This window comes from Leptinotarsa decemlineata, unplaced genomic scaffold (assembly GCF_025532065.1).
Source record: "Leptinotarsa decemlineata unplaced genomic scaffold, Ldec_3_MD MMD2_P_RNA_scaffold_2, whole genome shotgun sequence".
Taxonomy (NCBI): Eukaryota; Metazoa; Arthropoda; class Insecta; order Coleoptera; family Chrysomelidae; genus Leptinotarsa; species Leptinotarsa decemlineata.
The window spans coordinates 731412-757824 of NW_027412529.1; the positions used below are offsets into that span (position 1 = coordinate 731412).

The window sequence follows — 26413 nt, forward strand, 5'->3', positions numbered from 1 at the left end:
GTACCCGTTCTAGGTTTGTTTTCTTCATCAAACTCTCTCGGCAAGCGGAACAATCTGGCTACCGCCGTACTAATAACGGAACCTTTATCCAACAGTTTGATTTTAGCTTCGTCGTTATCGACGTCCAATAATTCGCATCTGTGATAGGTCCCTTCCCGATCTTCGAAGTCGTAAAAAGCGTACCTATGCCCTACGATCGGATTGTGAATTTTCTTCCTGGTGATCTTCAGAGTCGCCGTCAATTCTTCGGTGACGTCTACGAAGACGTCTTCGACTTTACTTCTGCCGTCTTCATGCTGCAGCAACGTAATTGAGAAGCACGAGACGTCTTGCACTTGGACGATTTTGAACTTGATCTGCCCGTTTTTCGGTAGGAAGTTCGAAACATCCAACGCCTCGTTGACGACGTGCCTCCTCAGACAACGATTTTCCAAGCACTTGCCGAACAACTTGAGATCGTTACACAGCCCGACGGCCTTGGTGACCTTCTCTTCTTCTTCTACGGCCTTCAAATCCGCCGAGTATTTCTGGAGTTTATCGGGCAGCTGGTGCTGTAACTCTGTCGAATTCATGTAGCTGAAAAACTTGTGCATCTCGTTTTCGCACGTTTCGTCACAGAGCACCACGCTGCGAGATACCGTTCTAACCTACACATTCAATTCACAAATAACTAGATAGAGTTGTTGCAACAAATGATACTCACCTCTTTGCCGTCCAGGGGGCTCTTACAGTTTTCAAGCAAGCAACCGAAACGCTTAACGAATTTGGTCCAGGAAGATGGAAGGGAGTAATGGATCAACTGAGACGCGCAAGTCACGGATAGCATGGTGTTGAGGATAAAATCCGAACATACTAAAACTGCGACAGAAAACGCCTTATTAAAATTTTCAGAATAGTCTTTCAAATCTACCTGAATACTGTCCCCCTTTGGCTTGCGTCCAAACTTCCTCCATGTAAAAAATGTCCTCCTTTGTCATGTCCTGCGATATCACCGTGTAATCGATACCTTTCAATATCATTATGGTCTCAACGTGTTGAAGTTCATCTTCTTTGCATACCACGATCGATCTGTATATTTTATGGGTCTCCTTCAGCAACGCTAAAATTTTAAAAAACCTTTCAAGTCGAACATTTTTCTGTAGAAACTTCAAGGTAAATGTTGGTTTACCCAGGGATAATAAAATGATAGAGAAATAAGCAACTATAATAGGGGAGTTCAAGCGGGGATTTCGGGATTTACTAAAGCGCGGCAGATTAATATACAGGGGGATACCTTGTACCCGGTTAAGTACCTCTACCAAATACGAGCCCCATATATAAGGCCGCCCGTGAAGGATAAAGGATCAGATTAGTAAAAAAATGGATCATCAGAAATTCTCGAGCGCGTCAGATTAAGGTAGGGCGAGTTAATTACCTGCTAAAAAGTGTATATTCCAGTAATCTGACAATTTGAGAGTGACGTAAAGAAAGGGGAGGGCAGCAAAGTTGTAAAAAAATGACGCCATTTCGACATTCTAGAGCGTAGCTATTTTTTTTTTATTTTGAAAGAAATACTTCAAGGATAACGAAAAATATATAATCTGACGATTTCCGCAAGCCGAAATAACAAAAATTCGTCGATAAAGTTTAATTTGTGCAGCTGTGTGATACCTATATTTCCCTCTCCGAGTTTCTATTCCTCTATTCTCTATTCACTTTTTGTCTATCTATTACTCTCTCACTCCGTCCCCACTCTGAATTATGTTGCCATGACGCCATCACAGCTGATCACAGAGACTCGTTCGTGATGAAGATGATGATTAAATAATCATTTAATTGATAGATGTAGTTTCATTTCTCTTTTCTTCATTAATAAATCAATTGATTATGAATTTTTTTCAGCATTTTTAAAAAATTATTTTCTTATAAATACAAGTATTTTACTTAAAAAACATACACTTATTTTCATGCCATTTCCTGAGCCTTTCAATTAAGTTCAATGAATTGAAAAAAAAAATAAAAAAAAATATTGTTTTTGTCATATTAAGCGAATCCCTCTAGATAATCGTCAGATTATGAGACAGCACGTCTAAAACATAAAGATGAACTATATATATCTTAATCTGACGCGCTTGAGTATTTCAAAATGACGAATTTTTTTTTTAACATTATAATAATGGCCGCGAGTTTGCGTCAGATCGAAATCGTCAAATTATTGAATGAGAGCTTTTTTTGTTGCACTTAACACCCCCTTAGAAAATCTGACGCGCTCGATTATTTCTTTACACTTTTAACCCTTACATACAACCACCCACATCATGTAAACGATCAGATTAACATACCAACATTTTTAAAAATACGTAGGACATTCATGCTATCAACTCTTATTTGAGTTATTGGATATCTTTGGCTATGTACTAGAATATTATATATATTCTGTAAAATTTCTCAATCAACAAGCAAATATCTCAGATGGAAGAAGTTAAATGGCTCAAGATCATTAAAGTTAAACCAGATAAAATTAATTAGAAGGACTATCTTGAAATTCACCTCGTATAATACTGAATAAAACTTGTATTTATTAGTACGATGAAGATGAGCCGTCTATCATATTTCTATTGGAAAAAATCACAAAAGATGAATGTAATAACAAATATTTGAGATTGCACTGGCTTTTATCCCACAAGATGTTAAAATTATTAAACCTAGATGTCGCTCACTTCGACGTCCTCCCGAACATGGCTGTACAGAATGTTCTTTACAACGAAAATATAAAAAGATAATTTAAAAAAAAGCTTACTCAAGACAGTAGTCAATAAAGCTGAATATATCAAACTACTGGCAAAAACATGAAAGCAAAAGAATGTGGCCTAACCTAATTCAATATTACCTTTCAATTCGGCTTCCTTGCACGCCGAGTTGATGAATTTCATGGAGAACTCCATCTTGCCGTAGAGAGCGGCTTCCAAAAAATTCCCTATGCAAACCATCGGAATCTGCTGCAGACTTTTGAGCAGATCGCAGATCCTGGAGGACCAGTGTTCTGCGCAAACTATCAGCTGGATTGTTTTCGAGTAGACGCGATTTGCCAGAACCGACTGCGTCAGAGCGAAAATCTTGCGCATCGTGACGAAGTGCCTGTTCAATAACCTGTCTCCGTCATCAAGAATCAAGTGGCAGAGGCGCTTGAAGTTAACGGCGTTCGATTTCAGCAGGTCGTCCAAGACCAGAGGGGTCGTCACCAAGAGGTCGATGTGGCTCTGTAGAAAAGTTATTCGTCGACTGAATTAACAGATATACACTATTTGCAACTACTATCATGACTGAAAATGAAGAGATCACCTTCCTCTAAACCAGAGGTTCTCAAACTTATTTTGTCTACCGCCCACTTCGAGAATTAATTATTTTCTAGCACCCCCCCAAATTTTTTTACTTTACTACATCTTAAGAATCACAATAGCAGTCATTATTTTAATAATTAAATTATGTGTGTCATGTGAAAATAAGACTTTCTGATGAGGGTGATGTAAAACACCCAGTCCTGTATTTCCAATTTTAAAATGTTCTGTACGCAATATTCAAGTACGCAATATTATTCTTTGAAGTGATGAGGTTGTCGTGCAATTCTTTGTCTTTGTTTTCCAAGAACTCTATTACAGAGTCAAATAGATTGTAAAATCGAGTCAGACAGTTACCTCTTGATAACCAACGCACTTCTGTGTGAAATAGCAATCAGTTAAAAGCTTCATCATTAGCAACACAAAGCTGATAAAATATTCTGTCATTTAAAGAGCTGTTTCAGATTTTATTGACTGCTTTGATTGCAGTGATTGAGAGAGGCGCTCACTCAAATTTTTCGCAGCCAAATGTTGCCTATGAATGACGCAATGTACAGAGGTCACATCTGTAGCAGCTGATATAATATTTTTCAGTGGAATTTCTTTTTCATCACAAAATTTTTCCAGTGTATTATATATGGTTTCTCCTTTTGTATCCGTCTCAAAATTTCTGGCAAATAGTAATTCTTAATATACTTTCTCATTTTTAATAAACCTCACGTATGACAACAAAAATGCTTCATTCGTTGGTAAAGTTGACTCATCTAACTGGCTCTTCAATGTTTTCAGCCTCATCAATTCTTCTTTGCACGGAACTATTGCTCAAAGGAATTTTTCAGATAATATTTGCCGCTGGTTTATGGGGCACAGTAGTTATTACTTCTTTCATTGCCGATAAAATTAAATCCTCTCCAATAGTGTGAGGTTCACCTGTTTGAGCAATTAACAAGGAGATATTGTAGGAAGCTTGGAGTCCGTCATCGTCTTGCTTAGTAGCCGTTGAAAAAAGTTTTGACACAGTTGGCTGAGCCGAGTGCTTGTTTTCAAGTTCTTGAAAATAAGTCACACTTTTGTCTTTTTTATCCGAATGCATTTTATTCAAATGATCTTCTAGCCTTGAGGGTTTCATCGCTTCATTGGAAAATGTTTTTTGACAAAGAAGGCACATTGGCGAAGATGGATTTGTGGGATTTTCAATAAATTCATATTTTCTATATTCCGCGCTATACTGCCGTTTCTTCTTTTTTGCTTCCGACATAATTTTGTCTTCAAAAATGCCAAAGTAAAGAATCGAGTATTAAAAACTTGTTGATGACACCACTTGCAGTATTCACCACCACACGAGGCAGTGAGCGGGCCTAGCACTTTCGAGAATGGAGACTAGAAACTTCTCGCTTCTCATTGAAGCTTACCGCCATCTATTGTACAGTTTGACAACTATTGGACAGGAAATAGTTACTGTCTAGTCCCCTAGATGGCGTTACACGAGGAAACGCGCGTTAAGCGTAAAGGAGCGGTAAAGTTTGTGTTAAAAGCAAAAAAACATTTTTAAATTAGCCATCGCTCCTCTAAACCGCTTCAACGCCCCCCAATCTTCTCTGTGTCCTTTACTGCCTCCCTATAGGCCTCCAGCATCCACAAGGGGGCATTATCGCCCACTTTGAGAAAGACTACTCTAAACTAAAATGTGGCTAAAAGTTCAAAAATCGGAACAAATTGGCATTAGGCTCGAATGTCTTTATTAGTGTGGACATTTCAAATTCCAGTCTCTGAACCTAGTACAAATTCTTAGTCTGTAACATCCTCAGTACGAATATTCCGAAAATAATGTATACTCACAGCGTTAACGTGCCCCAAAGGATAAGTGATTAAATGGACCTTCACCCTAGCCCTCCCCAGTAGAATTTTGGCGAGATCATAGACTTCTTCGCACTTTTTCGAACTGCTGCAAAGCACGACGACTATAGGACCTCCGGAAATGTTCAACAGCGATTCGTACCTACCAAAAAAAGTTGATCTGCATGGTGATGAAATTCACCAGTCATAATCTATTGAAAACATTTTCCTACGCCAGAATAAGACACTGTTCCCACAACTGAGTTAGAGCGTTTCATTTACTGCGTTAATATACAGTGGGTTAAGATTTGGTGTGGAAATAGTGTTTTCATCAGATTAGTCTGAAGCCAGAGGTTTCAATTCTATGTATCAGCTCACCTGTCGGATTTGTCGAGAATGAAGGAGCACATCACCGGCAAATAGGCCATAGTCTTGCCAGTTTGCGGCCCATGCACCATACAGACGTGCTGGTTGCGGAAAAGCGCAGCCCAAGCAAACGACTGGATTCGTTTCGCTTCCTTATAGTTCAAATGAACGAGACTGCGGTGGATGTCTCTGTGAAAGGACACTTTAGAGATGGCGCGGGCTGGATTCGGAATGCTCTCGCTGAGAAAACAACAATTAAAAGTTGGACGAGTGTAAACGGCGACGAAAAGGGGCCCCAGAATCGAACTCTGAGGCGCAACAAATCGCAGATGGAATTCCCACTTACCTGTGGACTAGTACTTTGGCCATGGATTGTTTGTCGATCTTCGACAGCGAGGAATAGTCGAAGGAAACGATGTTGACTTCGTTCTGCACATCCTCTTTCTCTCTGAAAAGGACCTGTTTGTCGCCTTCGACGATTTTGGCCACTTTTGGTTGGAAAGATGTGCCCTTCCAAAAGTTTTCTTCTTGTGTCCAGTGGTCGCATTGTTTGCAAGAGCAGTGCGGTTTGATCTTCATGGTGTTGACGTTATTTCCATTACCTGAGAAAAGTAATGGATAGAAATAGACAGGAGAGAGAGAGAGAGTGAAAGATGGAAAGAAACGGCAATGGTGAGGTCTAGGAAATTTGGTACACTGGAAAACAAGGCACACAAGATTACCAAGATGATTAGTGAAAGGAGTGCAGTCCTCTGAACTGTTCATAGATGTGTTAAGTTTCAAATCATCAGCAAACACTAATCTACTGCAGGTTAGTGAGTTGAATATATCTTAATAGATAATGAAGACGATAAGGGGTCAAGAATAGATCCTTGCGGGACCCCGCTAGTGGCTAAGTACATATTTGAAGAGAAGCTACGATAGTATACATATTGATTGTGTCCGCCAAGATTCCAATAATGATGGCGAATTTTATTGAAACCCATGCAAGAAAGTTTACCAATGAGTAACTTATGACTGATCCTATCGAATGCTTTAGAGAAGTCTGTGTACACCCCATCGACACAGTAGAATAATACAACCAGTAAGCTCTCTCACCACGTGATCCGTTCGAGTTGACGGGGATCTTCAACCGCTCTTAGGATGGGATTCTCATCCAACGCGTTCAGTGCTGTAGTATCGAAGGATTCGACGGTACCACGGGCATCGGATTAGTTATAATAGAAGGTCGGAAATTGATATTATGTTTACTTCACTCGCTGTTATTATTGTTTCAAGTTTTTGTAGTTGGTTATAAGTAACTTACCACAAAATCTTTTATAATATCCTTAAATTGTAGACATATAATCATTAATCAACAACATGGATTCAGTCGTGGTAGATCTACCAGCACAAATCTGCTCATTTGTCAATACTGTATAATAAATGCCTTCGAAAATAGACACCAGGTGGATTCTATTTACACAGATTTTTCAAAGGCATTTGACCGAGTAAACCACAATTTGTTGTTGCATAAACCAAACGTTTTGGGTATTCAAGAAAACATTCTGAAACGGATTGAAATGGACAATTTGTAAAATATGATAACTCAGTATCTTCCTCAATCACAGTTTCATCGGGTGTACCACAGGGTTCTCATTTAGGGCTATTGCTTTTCAACCTATTTGTAAATGACTTGAAGGATGTTATTCTTTATAGTGAATTTCTTTTGTTTGCTGATGACCTGAAGATGTTTAAAGTTATTCATAACTTAACTGATACAGAATTATTGCAGTATGATTTTTCTAACTTTGTTCGCTGATGTGATATAAATCTACTGCAATTAAATATAGACAACTGTCAAAAATTTACTTTTTTCCGAAAACAAAATCCCATTAACTGGCCATATAAAATCAATCAATCAGAACTGAAAACAACAAACACAATCAGAGATTTGGGAATCATTCTTGACCCAAAAATGTCATTTGAACGCCATATTGCAAATATTACTTCTAAAGCACTGAAAATGCTAGGTTTCATTAACAGATCTGCAAATGAATTATCTCTCACTTCAATAAAAATAATATATTGTTCAATTGTTAGATCAATGATCGAATACAATTCTACAATTTGGTGCCCTTCATATCATGTGGATATTGATATGCTTGAAAGTGTTCAAAATAAGTTTTTAAGGTACTCTGCATACAAACTGGGATATCACATTGGTGAATATGACGATAAAATTATATTGGACATTCTTAACTTGAATACTTTCGCTCGTAGAAGATTAGAAGCAGACTTTACACTAATTCATAAAATAATCAATGGTAGCATCAATTCCCCGGAACTTGTCGGACTTATAACTTTAAATATGAATCCAAGGAGGACAAGTAATTCGGAAATCTTCAAAATACCCTTTTGTCGCACCAACTATGGCCGGAATGAATCTGTAGGTAGAATTTTGAGACTTGCAAAACATACAATGTAGATTTAGAATTTTTAAATTCTTCTTTGGAAACATTTAGATAGACTGTGAAAAGACTGTAATTCATCAACTTATTTTTACGATTTTTTTTTTATTTAATTTTATATATTTTTTCCTCATACCTAGCTTAAATTACTGTTAAATACATATGTATGAACTTGTTAATTGATTTGTAAAAAATAGGAATCGCCGTAAATAAATAAATAAATTTCGTTTTTATACAGTGTGACCCATTTTTAATGGAAACACCCCCCTTCTTAGTCGATAATCGGGATTTTTTATTAGCGATTTTTTTATTGAAAAAATCACTACGCCACTGGATTCAGAGTGCCTCTGAATAGGTGTGACCAAAATTTCATGAAAAAATATTCATTATTAACAAAGTTATGACAACTCAAAAATTCGAAAACTCGCACAGCTAACAGTCACAATAATCATTTTTTTATGATTTCAACAATAAAGTGCCGCCAGATGAAAAAAAAAACAAATAGCGTAAATATTTTTAATGAAAATAACGGAATTACTTTCACACAATTCAACTAACAATGAAGCAAAAAATTTTAATGAACGTAACTAATAACTAATTATTGAAATGTTTCGATTCAGTGCAACAATTAATTCTAACTCATATTCTAGTTGCCTCTACTAATCCACCACGTATTTCGATACATGTGTCGTAGCGCTTACGAATGTTTCTGATTACGTTCCTTAGTTCTTGAGGGCTAATATCTGCACATACCTGTCTCATTCTTGCACAAAGTTCATTTCTATCTCTTGAGCGGTTTTTGTAAACCTTTTGTGTGAGAAGTCCCCAGAGAAAAAAGTCCAAAACTGTGAGGTCTGGATCTGGGTGGCCACTCTATAAACGGACTACCACGGCCTATCCATCGGTTTGGAAAATGTTCGTTAAGCCAATGCCTCACAGCTCTGGCATAATGAACTGAACACACATCTAACTGGACAATTAAATTTGATCGTTCATTGATTGGCAGCTCGTGAATAGCATCCCAAAACTCTATGTTTAAAAATTCTAGAAACCTCTGCGCATTAATGTTTTCCTCAAAAAAGAAAGGACCAATAATTCGTTCGTTCAATATCCCACAACAGACGTTGAATTTTTGGGAATACTGGCTTTTACAGTTTATTACCCAATTAGGATTATCCGCTGCCCAATAGCGACAATTCTGTGATGACACCACTCCATTTGTAGTGAAAGTGGCTTCGTCGGTATATAAAATATTTTTTAGGAAATTTCTATTGTTCAAATATTCCCCTTGGACCCATAAACAATATTCCAGGCGTCTTGTTTCGTCGCCTTCTTGAAGTCTGTGTAAAAATTTTGGCTTGAAAGGTTTAATATTCTTCGCCTTGAGACATCTCCGAATAGTTTCTCGTGGAATATTCAAATCTAAAGTGGCATTCCTTATACTGGCATTAGGATTATTTCCGAAATAATATAAAATGATTTGATCATTCCTGTCATTCCTGTTTCGTCTTTGTACAGGATTACTTTTTAACATCATTTTTGATACTGCACCAGTTTCATTGAATATTTTATTTATTTTATTTACCGTACCGCAGCTAATACGAGGACGATCTGGATGTCTCTCATTAAATACTCTACAAACCTCTCTAGCACTTCTAACGTCATCTCCCGAAAGGCGTACAATTTCAATTTTCTCTCTTACGCTCAATCTTGCAGCCATGACACAAAATAATTCGAAGAACTGTAAGGTGAATATTGTTGACAATAGTACACTTAAATCTTTCACAAGTGTCAAACTGTAATATCATTTCCATGGCAACTAAGAGTTAAATTGAAATATTAGGTCTTAGTTTTAGTTAATTTGCGTGAAAAATTGAATGTAATTCCGTTATTTTCATTAAAAATATTTACGCTATTTGTTTTTTTTTCATCTGGCGGCACTTTATTGTTAAAATCACAAAAAAAAATATTCTCTTTCTATATCTGTTGATATAGGGTGTTTTTTTGTGACTGTTAGCTGTGTGAGTTTTCGAATTTTTGAGTTGTCATAACTTTGTTATTAATGAATATTTTTTTCATGAAATTTAGGTCACACCTGTTTAGAGGCACTCTGAATCCAGTGGCGTAGTGATTTTTTCAATAAAAAAATCGCTAATAAAAAATCCCGATTTTCGACTAAGAAAAAATATCGTAGTATGCCCTGAAACTTTAATAAACATTTCAAATTTTGTCCCAAGGTAGACCTTTAAGTACTTGACATTTCAAAAAAAAAATTATATTAAAATCGGTTTACAACTTCAAATTTTAGGGGGGTGTATGAGCTGTATGAGCGCACGCCTATGGTAAAAGAAGGAAATTGGCTCCGCACTTCGTTTCGAGGTCACCGAGAACTTTGTGAATTTATGAGTGGAAGTAGTGGGAGTGTACTTACTGGTTGATTTTTACTACATCGACTTGCCCTCTACGGTCTAACGATTCGCACAAATATTGATCAAAAACAGCTACATTCGTAATTGTGAGTCTGGAATTCATTAAACCATGTAGATGTTCAGATATAAATGTCGAGAAGACTAATAAATACGGCTATACAAGATTGTTTCTAGAAGTTTGGCAAAGTTTTTGAGGATGGAAAAGATAGGTCTGTGATTACTGATTTCATTTCGATGTTGGGCTTTGTGTATCGGACTAACTTTGGTAGTTTTCCAGACTTCAGGAAAAACAGACGTTCTTAAAAAAAACGTTTAAAAATAATTTGTAGGGGATAAACTAACACTTTCAGACAGTCACTAGAAACGAAAGAATTTTATATGAACCTCAAATTATCTTCTTTTTTTAATTGACTAAACTGTAAAATTAAACTCACTACTATACAGTTCACCTCATAGCGCACTTTATAACAGAGAGGAGAACTTTTTTCCTGAGCTATCTTGCCTATTCATAAACTAAATATGAGACATATGTAACATACCTTCAGCAGCCTTACAATCAGTCGAAACTGATGATTTATTGTCGACTTCTGACACGCCGGAGGAATTTTCAGGAGAGACATCTTCGACAAGATTATCCGGCGCTTCACTAGATGGCCCTTCGGACAAGGCCGCTTCACTGGATGGCACTTCGGACAAGGGTGCTTCACTCAATGATTTTTTGGGATGCATCGTAGCGTTGCAAGTTATTTTTGATTGATGCGGCACAACTGATTTAGGTGATTGTCGCTTCTGGCGAACGTTTCTACAACTCGATGAATCTTCAGAGCTGTACTGGGTGCTAGAATTTTCTGTAAACATTCAAAATTAATATGCAGACGGGTAAAAATACAAATTCGATGAAAAATTAGAAGATGGCGGCCACTGAAGTTAACACTGAAAGTACAATGCAGATATACAGGGTGTAACTGAATAAGTATAAAACATTTAGGGAGGTGATTCTTCATCGAAAAAAAGATGGGATCTTTCATATAAAGAAACTTCATTGGAGTATCCCTTGTTAAGATACAGCCCCTTAAGTGGGGTACATAAAATTTGTATAACAATTTTTTTCACAAGCACTGAAAAAGTTACAATATTGAAAATAACCTGACGTTTTGTACTACCAAAAAGACACTTAGCCAGTAATTTATTTGGTTTACCCCATGGTAACGCAACCCCTAAAATTTATTTCCAATGTAACTTTTTGTCTTATTATTTGTTTTGTGTTGGATTTTCTCTAGGTTCACCGTTTCTAGGAATGTGTATTATATTGTGTAGTATATTGAATGTTAGGTCTTGTGTTTTAATTTGTATTTGTTCCTCGATAAGTGAATTATGACTTTTATTTTTATGGATGTTTTAGTTTTCCCAAAAAACTTAAACACTTCTAACTTTTTTGCCTATCACCAATAAACTAAACATGCTAAACAGCTGAAATTGTCAACATATGTTCGACATGAGTGTACCAACATAAAAAATTAAAAAAATCGCGAAATTTGGAACATTCACCTTATTTTTTTAACAAACCTCGTATGTCTACCTGAGATGTTATCACTCGTATATGTTTATCTATTCATTTTAGTTCAGTTAGTAGTCATTTTTTATCTGTACTAGAAGAATATTATTTATTATTATTATTTATTTATTAAGTAGGCAAGCCTAATATACAAAAAAAAAATACAAATTCATAAATATCTCACGACATTAACTATGTAAATATAATAACATTTTAAAGTACCTTTCAAGGAAAACCAAATATACATACATATCTATAGATTGTTAGGTTAGTTCACATTAAAAAATTACAAATATCATAATGAGCTGTCACTAATATACTTCTTTAATGATGACTTAAATTGGTTTATTGAATTAAATTCTTTCGTTTAAGCCTTTATGAAATATACTATTCATTCCAAATTTAGTGTTAGTTTTATTAATGTAAAAATTATTATTTCTTCTCGTATTGTAATCATGAACTTCATTATTTCTCAATAAGAATTTTTGAAAGTAATTGGGTAGCAATCCTTTATGCAGCTTAAATATAAAAATCATAGTCATATATAATATACGTTCTTCAACTGAAAACCAGTTTAGATACTGTAACATCGATTTAATTGCTGAGTAACGGCTACATCCCAATATTAATCGCATGCCCCGATTTTGAAGCTTTTGCAATTGCGCTACTTTATTTTTACCAAGTAGAAAAAGTAATGTTGTACAATAATCAAAATGAGGTTGTATTAGGCTTTTAAAAAGAGTCAACCTAGCATACATAGACACTTTTTTACATATACGAGAGAGAAAAAAAAGTTTTTTAGATATGACCATTTAGTTTTAAATTTTATCAATTATAAAACCCAAATATTTTATTTCAGTCACAATTTCAATGCTAACATTATTAATTTTTATAACAGCATTTGCCCAAACAATTTGATCATACTTATAAGATGATGTCAAAATCATACTTTTTGTTTTACTGACATTTAGTTTCAGTTTAATATTAAATAAATATGTTTCAATGCTATTTAAAGACCTATTCATTTCAACAATTGCCTGATCCAAATCTTCATGTATACAATAAACCAATGTATCATCTGCAAAAAGATTTATACAGTGTGATCCAGATATGTGATTAATATCATTTAGGTAAATAATAAAAAGCAACGGACCTAACACACTACCCTGGGGTATGCCACTCTCAATTATAAGTTCATCTGACAATTCTTTTCCAAATTTAGTTTTTTGTCTTCTGTTAAATAAGTAACTTTGAATCCAATCGAAAACAATCCCCGATATCCCATAATATTTTGATTTTTCAAGTAGAATATTTTGATCAATTGTTTCAAATGCCCTTTTAAGGTCGAGAAATGTCGCAACAATGTACTGATTTCTATCAATTGTAATTTTCCATTCAGTTATTAAAAATTGTAGAGACGTTTCACATGAGTGTCTAGCTCTAAAACCTGATTGGTTGCCTATAAACAATTTATTGGTATTAAAGTACTGAATTAATTGGTTATATACAGACATTTCTAACACTTTTTCAAGAGTTGGTAGTATATTTAATGGTCTAAAATGTTCAGCTTTAATTGAGTTAATTTTCGGTACAGGAAAAACAGTGGAAATCTTAAATTGATCTGGAAACACACCGGTTCTAAGTGATGTGTTAATTGAATTTAATATTGCGTACCCAGCTACATCAAAGCTTTTTTTTAAGAAATTATCATTTAAAATTTCTGCTTTCTTAGTTTTGTCAAGCGAGAATATAATATTTCTTAGTTCATTAATTGTTAAAGGCACGAATTCAGTGTAATTAGCTGATATAACAGAGTAGTCATGGGTCCATTGCTGTACATGTGTTACAGTATATGTACGCTGGATGGAAAAAACATTTAGTTTTTCATTTCGAAACCTATTATATATTTATATTTTCTTTAAAATGCTCACCATATGAATATCGATTCGTGTTTTTCTTAGCACCCACGTTGAAATATGATCTCTCTGAACCTCCTGGAACAAAATTGAATTTTCTGGCACCTAAAACACGAAAATTATTGATTATCCGACATCGTCATTCAATTAAAAAAAAAAAGGATTCAGATCTAACTGAACTAACTGATCTAACTACAAATGCTTGAAAATACTCCAAAATATTTCAACAGAACAAATGAACAATATAAACCAGAATGTGGAACAAAAAAATTGTGACAGAACAACAAACACTGGAAAAAAAAAAGAGGAAAAAATATGTTTATCTTACCTTCAGTCCCAGTAAAGTTGCTGGAAGTGACCGTAACTGTTGCTGCATTAAAAAAAAACAAAAAAACATGGTTATGCTGAAGATATGTGAAGTTAATCTGCAATTTTTTTTTCTGATTGATTCGGCCGTTACTTGATGAAGATCCATAGTTATTTCATAAACTACACCTCATGAATTGATCTCCACAAATTTGTATATATATATATATATATATATATATATATATGGTAAAATGGATTAACAGGGTCTCTCAGTCAAAAAATCAAAAATCAAACTCTGCTTTACTTTGCCAAGCTTTCGCTTCTAATGGGAAGCTTCTTCAGGGCCTATAATTTAATGATTTTTGAATATTTTCGCCTTTGAATAATATTACAAATCATACTTACAGTAAAAATGAGTGAAAAACAATAAATTGAAGATAGAATTGACATAAAAGTTAACATGTATACGATTTTTTTTTTTTTTTTGTGGGTTTGACAAATGTCATACCTTCACATAAATGTCATTTTTCAATGGGTATGATGATTTGATAATTTTTTACTGTAATGAAAGAGTTATTGATTGATACATCTTTCATTATTATTATGTTTTTGATGTAGTTCTAGTAAATTACTATATATACTGCTGAGATTATCAATGTCAGTTTTCTTATTCATACAATCAGAAAACTTATTAATTTCCACCATTTCAAGAAAAAGGCGTTTGGAAATATTTTTTTCTGTATGTAAAACTTTGATATTAGAGAAATTTGGTTTATGACCTGTTTCTATAGAGTGTTGTGCTAATGCACATGATTTTTTATTGAGCTTTATATCACTTTTATGTGAAGTTATTCTATCATTAAGAATTCTAGATGTTGTTCCAATATAATTCAAGTTACAATTATTACAAGGAATGTTATAAATCACATTCGACTTTTTTGTTGTATCAGTTTTATCTTTCAATTTAGTATTCAAATTCTTTATAGTTTTAATATTTTTTTGGCATACTTTGATATTTTGTTCATTATGAAAAAGTTTTATGATATTTGAAGATAAATTTCCAAGGTTAGGTATAGATTTATAAGAAATATTGATAGGTGAACTATCATTACATACATTTCTGTTAATTACATCAGAATTTGTATTACTGCCAGTATTGAAAATTATTTTATTAAGAAGTTTTCTGGGATAAGAATTATCGATCAGTATGTCTCTAAGAAGTCTGAGATTTTTTTGCTTGAGGGAAGGGTGTACTAATTTTTCTATTCTTTTTTTCAAACAGAGTATTAAATTAATTTTAACTGATTTTTTGTGAAAGGAATAGTAATTGATATATCTTCCTGAATTAGTAGGTTTGACATACCAATCTGTAATCAAGGAATTATCAGTTTTACGAATAACTCTTGTATCAAGAAAAGGAAGGGTCTGATTATTTTCTATTTCGATAGTGAATTGTAACTTCTTATCATATCTATTGACAACATCAAGAATTTCATTAGATTTGTCATAAGGTATTGCACAGATGACATCGTCAACATATTTCTTTAAAAAGGGAATTTCAAAACTCAATTTGGGAAGTATGTTTTCAAAAAGATCGTCCATTACGTATTGAGCTATAATAGGAGAAATAGTAGCTCCCATTGGTGTACCAAGAATTTGTTTATAGTATTTACCTTCGAAAGAGAAATAACTTGAGTTGAAGATGAAACCAATTATTTCAATAAATTTTTTTTGGTTTATTGAACATTTTTTATTTATATCATTCCATCTTTTGATAATACTTTTCTCCACTAGATTCATAGGTATATTGCTAAAAAGTGAAATCACATCAAGGCTGATCAGAATATAACCAGGGGGTAGTGATTTTTCATTTATGAAATTGGAAAAATCGAAAGAATCCTTAATATAGAATTCATTTTCATAATTATAAGCATCAGTGAGAATTTTAGTGATCATTTGAGCAATTTTGCTATTTGGAGCATCAAATAGCAAAATTGCTCAAATGATCACTAAAATTCTCACTGATGCTTATAATTATGAAAATGAATTCTATATTAAGGATTCTTTCGATTTTTCCAATTTCATAAATGAAAAATCACTACCCCCTGGTTATATTCTGATCAGCCTTGATGTGATTTCACTTTTTAGCAATATACCTATGAATCTAGTGGAGAAAAGTATTATCAAAAGATGGAATGATATAAATAAAAAATGTTCAATAAACCAAAAAAAATTTATTGAAATAATTGGTTTCATCTTCAACTCAAGTTATTTCTCTTTCGAAGGTAAATACTATAAACAAATTCTTGGTACACCAATGGGAGCTACTATTTCTCCTATTATAGCTCAATACGTAATGGACGATCTTTTTGAAAACATACTTCCCAAATTGAGTTTTGAAATTCCCTTTTTAAAGAAATATGCTGACGATGTCATCTGTGCAATACCTTATGACAAATCTAATGAAATTCTTGATGTTGTCAATAGATATGATAAGAAGTTACAATTCACTATCGAAATAGAAAATAATCAGACCCTTCCTTTTCTTGATACAAGAGTTATTCGTAAAACTGATAATTCCTTGATTACAGATTGGTATGTCAAACCTACTAATTCAGGAAGATATATCAATTACTATTCCTTTCACAAAAAATCAGTTAAAATTAATTTAATACTCTGTTTGAAAAAAAGAATAGAAAAATTAGTACACCCTTCCCTCAAGCAAAAAAATCTCAGACTTCTTAGAGACATACTGATCGATAATTCTTATCCCAGAAAACTTCTTAATAAAATAATTTTCAATACTGGCAGTAATACAAATTCTGATGTAATTAACAGAAATGTATGTAATGATAGTTCACCTATCAATATTTCTTATAAATCTATACCTAACCTTGGAAATTTATCTTCAAATATCATAAAACTTTTTCATAATGAACAAAATATCAAAGTATGCCAAAAAAATATTAAAACTATAAAGAATTTGAATACTAAATTGAAAGATAAAACTGATACAACAAAAAAGTCGAATGTGATTTATAACATTCCTTGTAATAATTGTAACTTGAATTATATTGGAACAACATCTAGAATTCTTAATGATAGAATAACTTCACATAAAAGTGATATAAAGCTCAATAAAAAATCATGTGCATTAGCACAACACTCTATAGAAACAGGTCATAAACCAAATTTCTCTAATATCAAAGTTTTACATACAGAAAAAAATATTTCCAAACGCCTTTTTCTTGAAATGGTGGAAATTAATAAGTTTTCTGATTGTATGAATAAGAAAACTGACATTGATAATCTCAGCAGTATATATAGTAATTTACTAGAACTACATCAAAAACATAATAATAATGAAAGATGTATCAATCAATAACTCTTTCATTACAGTAAAAAATTATCAAATCATCATACCCATTGAAAAATGACATTTATGTGAAGGTATGACATTTGTCAAACCCACAAAAAAAAAAAAAAAATCGTATACATGTTAACTTTTATGTCAATTCTATCTTCAATTTATTGTTTTTCACTCATTTTTACTGTAAGTATGATTTGTAATATTATTCAAAGGCGAAAATATTCAAAAATCATTAAATTATAGGCCCTGAAGAAGCTTCCCATTAGAAGCGAAAGCTTGGCAAAGTAAAGCAGAGTTTGATTTTTGATTTTTTGACTGAGAGACCCTGTTAATCCATTTTACCATACATTTCTCCAGTCGCTAACATTATCCAATTTATATATATATATATATATATATATATATATATATATATATATATATATATATATATATATATATATATATATATATATGTCGGAAATGGTAAGACATACATGGTCAGTTGATTGGATAAATGTTTCCTATTTTGAGAAACCAGAATAGCCTCTTTTCAGATCGAGGATATCGGTGTCTGTTTTTGAAATATTCGCCAAAAACTAGAGATGTCGAGTTTCGGTTTTTGACTCTATCCCTATTCTCAAAACTTTAACTGTAATATAAAAATGCACTGGGCATCACTAGAATTTCCCCAAAGTAGAATTCCATAAGAAATGTGAGACTGTATGAGTGAGAAAAACACTATATTCAACCTAGTGAAATTTGTGGCTTGACCAATTTAGCCTATTGTCCAGAGTAAAGATCAATAATTTGACACACTGGAATTCAGGTAATGGCGAAGCCATAGGAACAATCATGTTTTGTGATTTTTCCTTATTTATCATCAGTTTGTTGAAAAGATTGAAATCACACCACTATTTCACCTTCCTTATGTCTAGGATAGTGGTGCCGCCAACGAAACATGTGAACTACCACTTATGTTAACATGGACTAAGTCATTGACATAAATGAGAACAACACCGGCCCCAAAACGGAACCTTGTGGGACGTCACAGTCAATGAAACGTTACTCTGATGAAATTCCATTCAATAGAACATTCTGCCACCGATGAGAAAGGTACGTCTCAAATCAAAGTAAAGCAGGTTCTCTAAATCTGTAAACTTCTAGCTAGCGAAGAGTCGCAGGCCTTGGATAGGTCACAAAACATAGCCGCAGCAGATTCCCTTTCATTGAGATTGGTGTACAGGTTTTCCAGGAATGGAAATATAGCGCCTTGTGTACCTTTCGAAGACTGAAACCCAAACGGGAATAAATTTATTATATTGTTTTTCTCGAGGAAGAATATTACTTGGTTTTTTCCCGGTTTTTCTATAACTTTAGACAAGACAGGTAGCAAAGCAATTGGCCTAAAATTAGCTGGGTTGTCAAGACCACCAACTTCATGTAGCGGAATTATTGTGGTGACGTAGTCACCTCCCACGCTGACTACGTCACTTTCAAAGTTTTAATGTTTTATCACTATTATTATTATTCGACCCTCGTTCTTCAGTTCAATTTCATCTAACACAATCAATCGAGCGATATTTGATTCCTCCATTCTGATTGGCTGACCGACACCACTCTGTAACAGAAGTTAGGCTTAGTGTTCCACAAGGTTCCGTTCAGGAGTCTGAAAATTCGCAAAAAGAACCTTCATACGACTAAGCACAGACGTTGGTCACTTCCTGATGATGCGTACTTGGTTAGCGGAATGCGTTAAATGATAGATTACTGTCATATGGAAACACGAAAAACAATGTCTACCACGCGGACGTCCTGGGTTCTATTCTCATAACTATAAACTTTTTTTAATTAGGATCACGTGACTGGAACGTGACAAGGGGGCCGAGGGGTGAGGCGGAATCTCAAGGGGGGCCGATCGGTGATGTGGAGTACTAAGGGGGCCGAGTTCCACGCTTGAATAGCTACGATACTCATTCCATTCTGCGCCGATGACGTCACACGTTTCTCTCTGAAACACTTGACGCACGACCTTGAAGTGGGCTCGTTCCCGCCTTGCCCATCTACTTCTAAATGGAGGCAGTAGAGCCGAAAAACGAAATTCGACATCTCGAGTTTTTTGGCGAGTATTTCAGAAACAGACACCGATATTCCCGATCTGAAAGAGACTGTTCTCGTTCTGTTAAATATGATACTTTTCTCCAATTCAACCTACCGAGATAGAAATAGTTCGATCAGCCAAAAAACTGGACTGTACGTCTCAGAAACGAAATTATCATTAAATAAACGAAATTATCAAGTAAATAGATTTCTATGGATGGTAAAATAAACTATTGCAGACCAACTTTGAGTATCCTCAGTATGAAATCTGGATCAACTATAAAAACACATCAGCTAATAACAAGAACAACTTTTATTGCTTAATGAAAACGTATAATAACATGAATACTCTCATGGCTTATAAAAAACGTAGAAAAATAAATAATACCTCTGTCTAACAACTAAAATCCAAAACGAAAAATCAACAAAACATACCAGCTGACTTTGGCGTTTCCACTTCAGAGTCCTCTTTCTCTCTCTCTCTACCCTTCCTCTTCATCTGCTCCAGTATCTTTTTCCCTTTGGAGCTGATCGGGAGAGAAACTTTGACAGCTGGCGAATTCGCAACTTTTTCTTCGTCCCTCTCTGTAGCGTACGAAGTGCTAGAGGGGGTCACAGACTCGGTCTTCGCATTTCGGTATTGAAGCATTTTTTCCAGTAGGAGCTTTTTCTTTGAGACGACTGATTTCGGGGGCGTTTTAGGAGAGTCGCTCTCCGAAGTATTCGTCATGTCTAACAAGCTGTTTGTTTGCTGTGCCTGGATCTGTTTCGTTTCGAGAATGGGTACGGGGAAAACTGAAAGGTAACGAATCATGAAGGAAAAATCTAAAATCAATACAGATGATTTATTCATCATTGAAGTTTTTTACACAATAGTACGAAACTTATCAGACTAGTCAAAACATATAGTATTAAAACTCATAAAAACATTATAGAGCTCACAATAAAATATTAAAAACTCACAGACAATCTTTATACAGGGTGTTCCTTAAACACATGCTAATATTTAAGGAGGTAATTCTTAGACCCATTTTAAGGAAAAAACGTCCTATGGACGTATGTCCTAAACGCCTTAACTTTTGAGATAAAGGGTGGCAAAGTTTTCAAAAATAATCAGTTTTTTAATAATAACTGAGATAATTTTGTAGACATCTTTGGTATATTTGGTACAAATGTTCCATGCCTCAAGGCACATTTTCTGATGTACACAAATTTGTATTTTTTCAAACAGTGGCATCCCTACGGGTTTCGCATTGAATATTTTTGGGGAAAAAGTACTACGCCAATGCTTTCTTTTCAAAATAAAATCATTTTTAAAATCCTCATTTATTTTTGAGAAAATTTGATCTCCTGGTATTTCTTTGTCCGACGCATGATTTTCACTCAAAAAAATAAAAATCGACAGAAAGCAAATTGAGAAATTAGATCAATTCTAAAACGAATGAGAATCTGAAAATTGCTTCATAACGCATTACCAATTCCCTAATAATATTTGAAAACATAATCTGCAAAAAAATAAATTTTTCACAAAAACGAGTTTTATTTTATTTTGTGACAGTGAGTCTAAACGAATAGCACAAATTTGTTAATTAGTAATAATACCAAAACTGATTATAAAAATTGTTGGAAGTGGCCCCTGCACTTAGTATGCATGCTTTCCCCCTTCTACGCATGGAATTACGCACCCGTTCAAATATTCCCGGCGTATTTCGTATAGTTTCACACGAGGCAACTATTCGCTCTCTTAAATCTTCTAAAGTATTAACGGGAGTTTTATACACAAGAGTTTTAAAGTGACCCCATAAAAAAAATCTAAACTGTTGAGATCAGGGTATCTTGCTGGCCATTGCTGAGGTCCTCCGCGACCTATCTAACGATTAGGATAAACTGTATTTAAATGGTTTCGGACAATTACACTGAAATGAGCAGGGGCGCCATCGTGCATGTACCATAATCGATTCCTTAACGCAAGTGGCACATCTTCCAATAACCCAGGTTAGTCTTCTTCGAGAAAGTGTAAATAAGAACGACCATCAAGGCGTCCTGGTAGAAAAAATGGGCCTATTAGATGATCACCTATAATTCCTGCCCATACATTAACCGAAAATTGGTGTTGGAAATGGGTTTCGGTTATTGCATGGGGATTTTCTTCAGCCCACACATGACTGTTATGGAAATTTTGAATGGCATTCCGAGAAAAATTTGCTTCGTCTGTGAACAAAATTTGTGTCTCAAACTGCGGATTTAGTGCAATACTTTGTAGATACCACTGACTGAAGTTCACACGCTGTGGAAAATCTCTGGGGAGTAATGCCTGCACTCTTGAAATATGGTATGGGTATAACAAAAAATCAACCAAAATACGCCAAACAATTTGATGACAAATATCCAGAGTTCTAGCGATCTTCCTCGTACTCGTCTCAGGATGTTCCTCAATTTCTTGTAGCACCGCTTCCTCAATTTCAGGAGTTCTTACTCCACGAGGTCTACCTTCCGGAGTCCCTTTCTTGAAACTACCAGTTTCCCCAAGTCCACGATGAATATGGAGATTTTAAAAATAATTTTTAATTCAAGATAAAGCAGTGGCGTAGTATTTTTTTGGCAAAAAATATACATTTCAAAACTCGTACGTACGCCACTGGCAGAGAAAATTAAGAAAATTGTACATCAGAAAATGCGCCTTGAGGCATGAAACATATGTACCAAATATGCCAAAGATGTCTAGAAAATTATCTCAGTTATTATTAATTTAGGTTAGTTAGGAATATTTAATTATGGTAGTTTTAAGTTTATATTTGTTAAGTTTATATGATTATTTTTGAAAACTTTGCCACCCTGTATCTCAAAAGTTAAGGCGTTTAGGACATACGTTCATAGGACGTTTTTTTCCTTAAAATGGGTCTAAGAATTACCTCCTTAAATATTAGCATGTGTTTAAGGAACACCCTGTATACATGTATATACAAAGCATCAAACAGTGAGGTACTCCTCTATTGTATAAAAAGTATTTTCATTAAAGTAATTGAATAATGTTGTTTTGAAGGTACTACATTTTTTTATCTCACCAAAGATTCTATTGAAACGGTTATAACATAAAATTCCTTGGTATTTTGCAGAATTCTGTCCCACACTAAGCCTAGAGAATGGTAAGCGAATGTCATTTTTATTCAGTGTTTGGAGTTGGTGAATTTCACTACTTTTCATGTAGGTATCTTGCTCTTTTTTTAATATTCATAATTAGAAGATAAATATAAAGTGATGGTAAAGTTAGAATTGAATATTTATTTATCTTATTCAACGGTTATAAAAATAAGTTTGTAAAATCTTAAACTAAATTAAACATAATAAGTACATAATACAATATAAACGCAATACAATATCAATCAATCAAACATTTATTGAATCAGTTTTCCTTCACAATCACATTAGACAAAAAAAAAACATAACATCATAAAATACTGGCTAATTCAACATGTCAAACAAACATAAAAAAGTCGATATAAAATATAAAACATACATAAAAAAAGTTAATATCCGTGTTAGGAATCACACGTTAAAAGGTAAGACCTCGTTAATCCTTAGCTCGCATAAGTTTTGACTTTTGAGGGTTTTAAACAGATTTTTTTAAAGACATTGATATTTGAGGATTTAATGTCCTCACTAAGCTTATTATATAGCTTAACCCCAAAGCACATGGGGTGATTCTTTGATACTGTCAATCTACTATAAGGTTGGGTTGGTGTAGTTGAGGGTATTTCCGGTGAAATATTCATGGTTTTACTCATTTCTAGGAATAATTGAAATATTGTTTTTTAAATACACACATCGGAAAAGTTTAGGGATATTTTTAAAAATGGCAATATTTTTTTTTTAGATCGCTTTAGGGAAAAAAAGTTGACGGGTGATTATTAAACGAATGTAACTTACAACAAAATTTATTAAATGGTCAAAAATACTGAGTGCGCATTTAAGCAAAACTAAAAAAAAAATATGGCTCTTCTTTGGCACCCCGAAAAAAAATCATAATACGAAAAAAATTGGAATCAATAGAAAGTATGGCCTCCACGCTGGTTTATTACGGCCCTACATCTATCGTGCATCGACAAAATGAGACTGTCAATGTCTTGTTGAGGTACATTTGCCCATTCAGCGATTAAAAGCTCTCTCAATTGAAACATTGTGTGAATGTTCCCATTATGCGGAGTAATTCTTCGTTGGAGCATGTCCCACACATGCTCGATGGGATTCAGGTCCGGTGATTGTGCTGGCCATGGCAATACATCAACTCCTTCGTTGGTGAGCCAGTCAGTCACTAGACGCGCGACATGTGGACGAGCATTATCGTGCATTAGGTGGAAGTTTTCACCAACAGCACCAGCAAACGGACGGACGATAGGTAGAACAATGGTGTCGAGGTACTGTCGAGCTGTGAGGGAGCGATTTGGAAAAACGAGATCGGTTCTGCCGCCGTTCATGATTCCGCCCCATAGCATTACTGTACCACCTCTGTATGTGTGGACTTCCTGTACGTGTCTCAAACGTTCATTATTTCCAGGTCGTCTCCACAGTTTTACTCGACGAGAATCTGGATGAAATCCAAATCTGGATTCGTCTGTAAACAAAACTGTGGCCCAATCATTTGCATCCCAGTTTTTATGTTCTTGACACCACTCTAATCTTCTACCGCGATTGCCTCTCGACAAAGGTGGACATCTAAGTGGCCTTCTGTTGTGGAGATCTGCTTCATGCAGTCGATTTCTGACAGTATCACGACCAATGGTTACCTGGTGCGTCTGCTGCAACACGTTAACCAACTCAGGTGCTGTGATTGTCGGTTGTCTTCTTGCGGTTAAGACCAAAAAACGGTCTTGAACTGCAGTTGTAGCGCGTCCTCGCCCTGGATGTTGTTCGGCTGGACTTCCAGTTTCACGGAAACGCTGCCACAATCGACTGATAACACTTTGGGAGACCCCCAAACGAAGAGCTACATCATTTTGTCGCATGCCACCTTGAAGAAGCCCTACAGCTCTATTCATCTCAGCCAATGGTAAGTGATGGCGTTCCATGTTAAAGCACAATATTTCCAGTTTAATTGCTGAGCAAGAACTGCATAGAATGTACAAACTCGACACTTTCAGATTATTCATTTTAGCCGAAAACCTACAGTTTGTAAAAAACTTGATGAAAGATCAGTTACCGTTTTTGCAGGCTTTGTTCAACCTATAGAAATCTACAGGTGGTAGAGTGTACCAATTTAATCAAAATTAAACGACCTCATGCATTTATTTTTATGATATTTAGTATGTTATAAAAATATCCCTAGACTTTTCCGATGTGTGTATATGAGAGTTTGGTAGGTATACAAACTAGGCGTTGTTAATAAACTATAACGAATGAATAATGGCCTGCAGTGTTTTGTTCATAGCTCTAATTTTTTTTTGGAACGAAAAACCCCTAGTATGTGAGTTGAGGATCCCCAAACTATTATCCCATATTGCATAGCTGACTGTGCCAGTGCGTAATAAAGAATTCTCAGTGCATCAGCTGATACTGCATCCCTCAGATTCCTAATAATGTATGTGATTGTGCTGAGTTTTGAACATAAAGTGGTGATATGGTTTCCTATTGAGCATAGCACCTAAGAACTTCATACTCTCTTTGCTTTCTATCAATTTTCCATTGATTGTTAGGCAGAGATCATTATCAGGATTCATATTTTTGTATTTTTGGTAAGAATCAAATATGATAGGTCTTAGCGGTGTTTAGTGTTAGTCCATTTTTGCTACAATAGTCACTGATTTCCTTTGATGCCTTATTACCATTCTTTACTAGTTTTTCATTATTTGTTCTGGACATTGAAATATTCGTTTCACCTGCATAGAGAATGATTTGATCTGCAGCCACAGTATTCTTTATGTCACTCGTGAATATTATAAAGAAAAGAGGCCCAAAATAGAGCCTTGAGGTACACCTTTATGATAACTTTCTCTTGTCTTGGATGTTATGGAATATAATACTACAGTTTGTTTTTGATTGCCCGAATAAGAAGTTGCCCAGTCTAGAGCAACACCACGAACTCCTATAGCTTCTAGTTTGAGTCTTAATAAGTTATGGTCTATAGTATCAATTATTATTGTTTGATCCACATCAAATGATAAAAGAACCAGATGTTCAATATTGAAGTAGGTGATAAAGATGGCCATTGAAAGTGTACAAGCTGTGGAAAGCATTTAGATAACAAAAAACTCACCTCATCCTCATCAGTGCCCAAACCGTCATGAGAATCAAACTCATCCAAGTATTTCTGAACCAATTTGTTGCATTTCTCATCAAGGTCATCGCCTTCAGTCAGACTCCATAAAATTTCCTTGGTACTTTTGCATACCTTAGCTATTCTCTCGAGATTTCTCTCCTTATAGTCATTTATAGATTCTCTGATTGCTGAAAATGGAAAATGCAGTGTATAGCAAGTCGGTTTTGAAATGGGTTATCAGGAATACCTTTGAAAACTGTTTTGTTCTCCATCAGAATGCCCCTCTGTATTAAATCCTCTCTGAGAGACCTATCTTTATCATCTTTATCTCTATACAATATATCTCCGAAGATAATGCCATCCTCTTTGTTCTCAATTTTGAATTCAAGGGATTTGCTCTGCGATAGAAACTCCATCATAACTTGACGACTGTTCCCATGGGGAGTTCTAGTTGGTTCATTAACCATAATCGGTCCTCCGCTTTCATCATATTCGAGGTGCTGAAAATAATAGTGGTGAGTCTGTTTTATAGC

The 26413-nt window shown here is 34.7% G+C and overlaps 1 protein-coding gene across 2 annotated transcripts in view; it reads right to left on the reverse strand.

Annotated features, from left to right (window-relative positions):
- Nucleotides 1–26019, reverse strand: part of LOC111509035 (putative ATP-dependent RNA helicase TDRD12) — a 37097-nt gene extending 11078 nt beyond the window's left edge. Inside the window, exons 1-12 of one of the 2 annotated variants that reach the window (XM_074180804.1) lie at nt 25878–26019; nt 20063–20422; nt 14198–14239; nt 13885–13974; nt 10938–11246; nt 5866–6121; nt 5532–5759; nt 5157–5316; nt 2870–3239; nt 911–1099; nt 704–858; nt 5–647 (exon numbers count right to left, since the gene is read on the reverse strand). In XM_074180804.1, coding sequence (XP_074036905.1) covers nt 5–647; nt 704–858; nt 911–1099; nt 2870–3239; nt 5157–5316; nt 5532–5759; nt 5866–6121; nt 10938–11246; nt 13885–13974; nt 14198–14239; nt 20063–20357 — 2737 coding nt within the window. In that variant the 5' untranslated portion in view covers nt 20358–20422; nt 25878–26019. The remainder of the gene's footprint in view (nt 1–4; nt 648–703; nt 859–910; nt 1100–2869; nt 3240–5156; nt 5317–5531; nt 5760–5865; nt 6122–10937; nt 11247–13884; nt 13975–14197; nt 14240–20062; nt 20423–25877) is intronic. The other variant, XM_074180806.1, reaches the window with a different exon arrangement.
- Nucleotides 26020–26413: the final 394 nt, after the last annotated feature.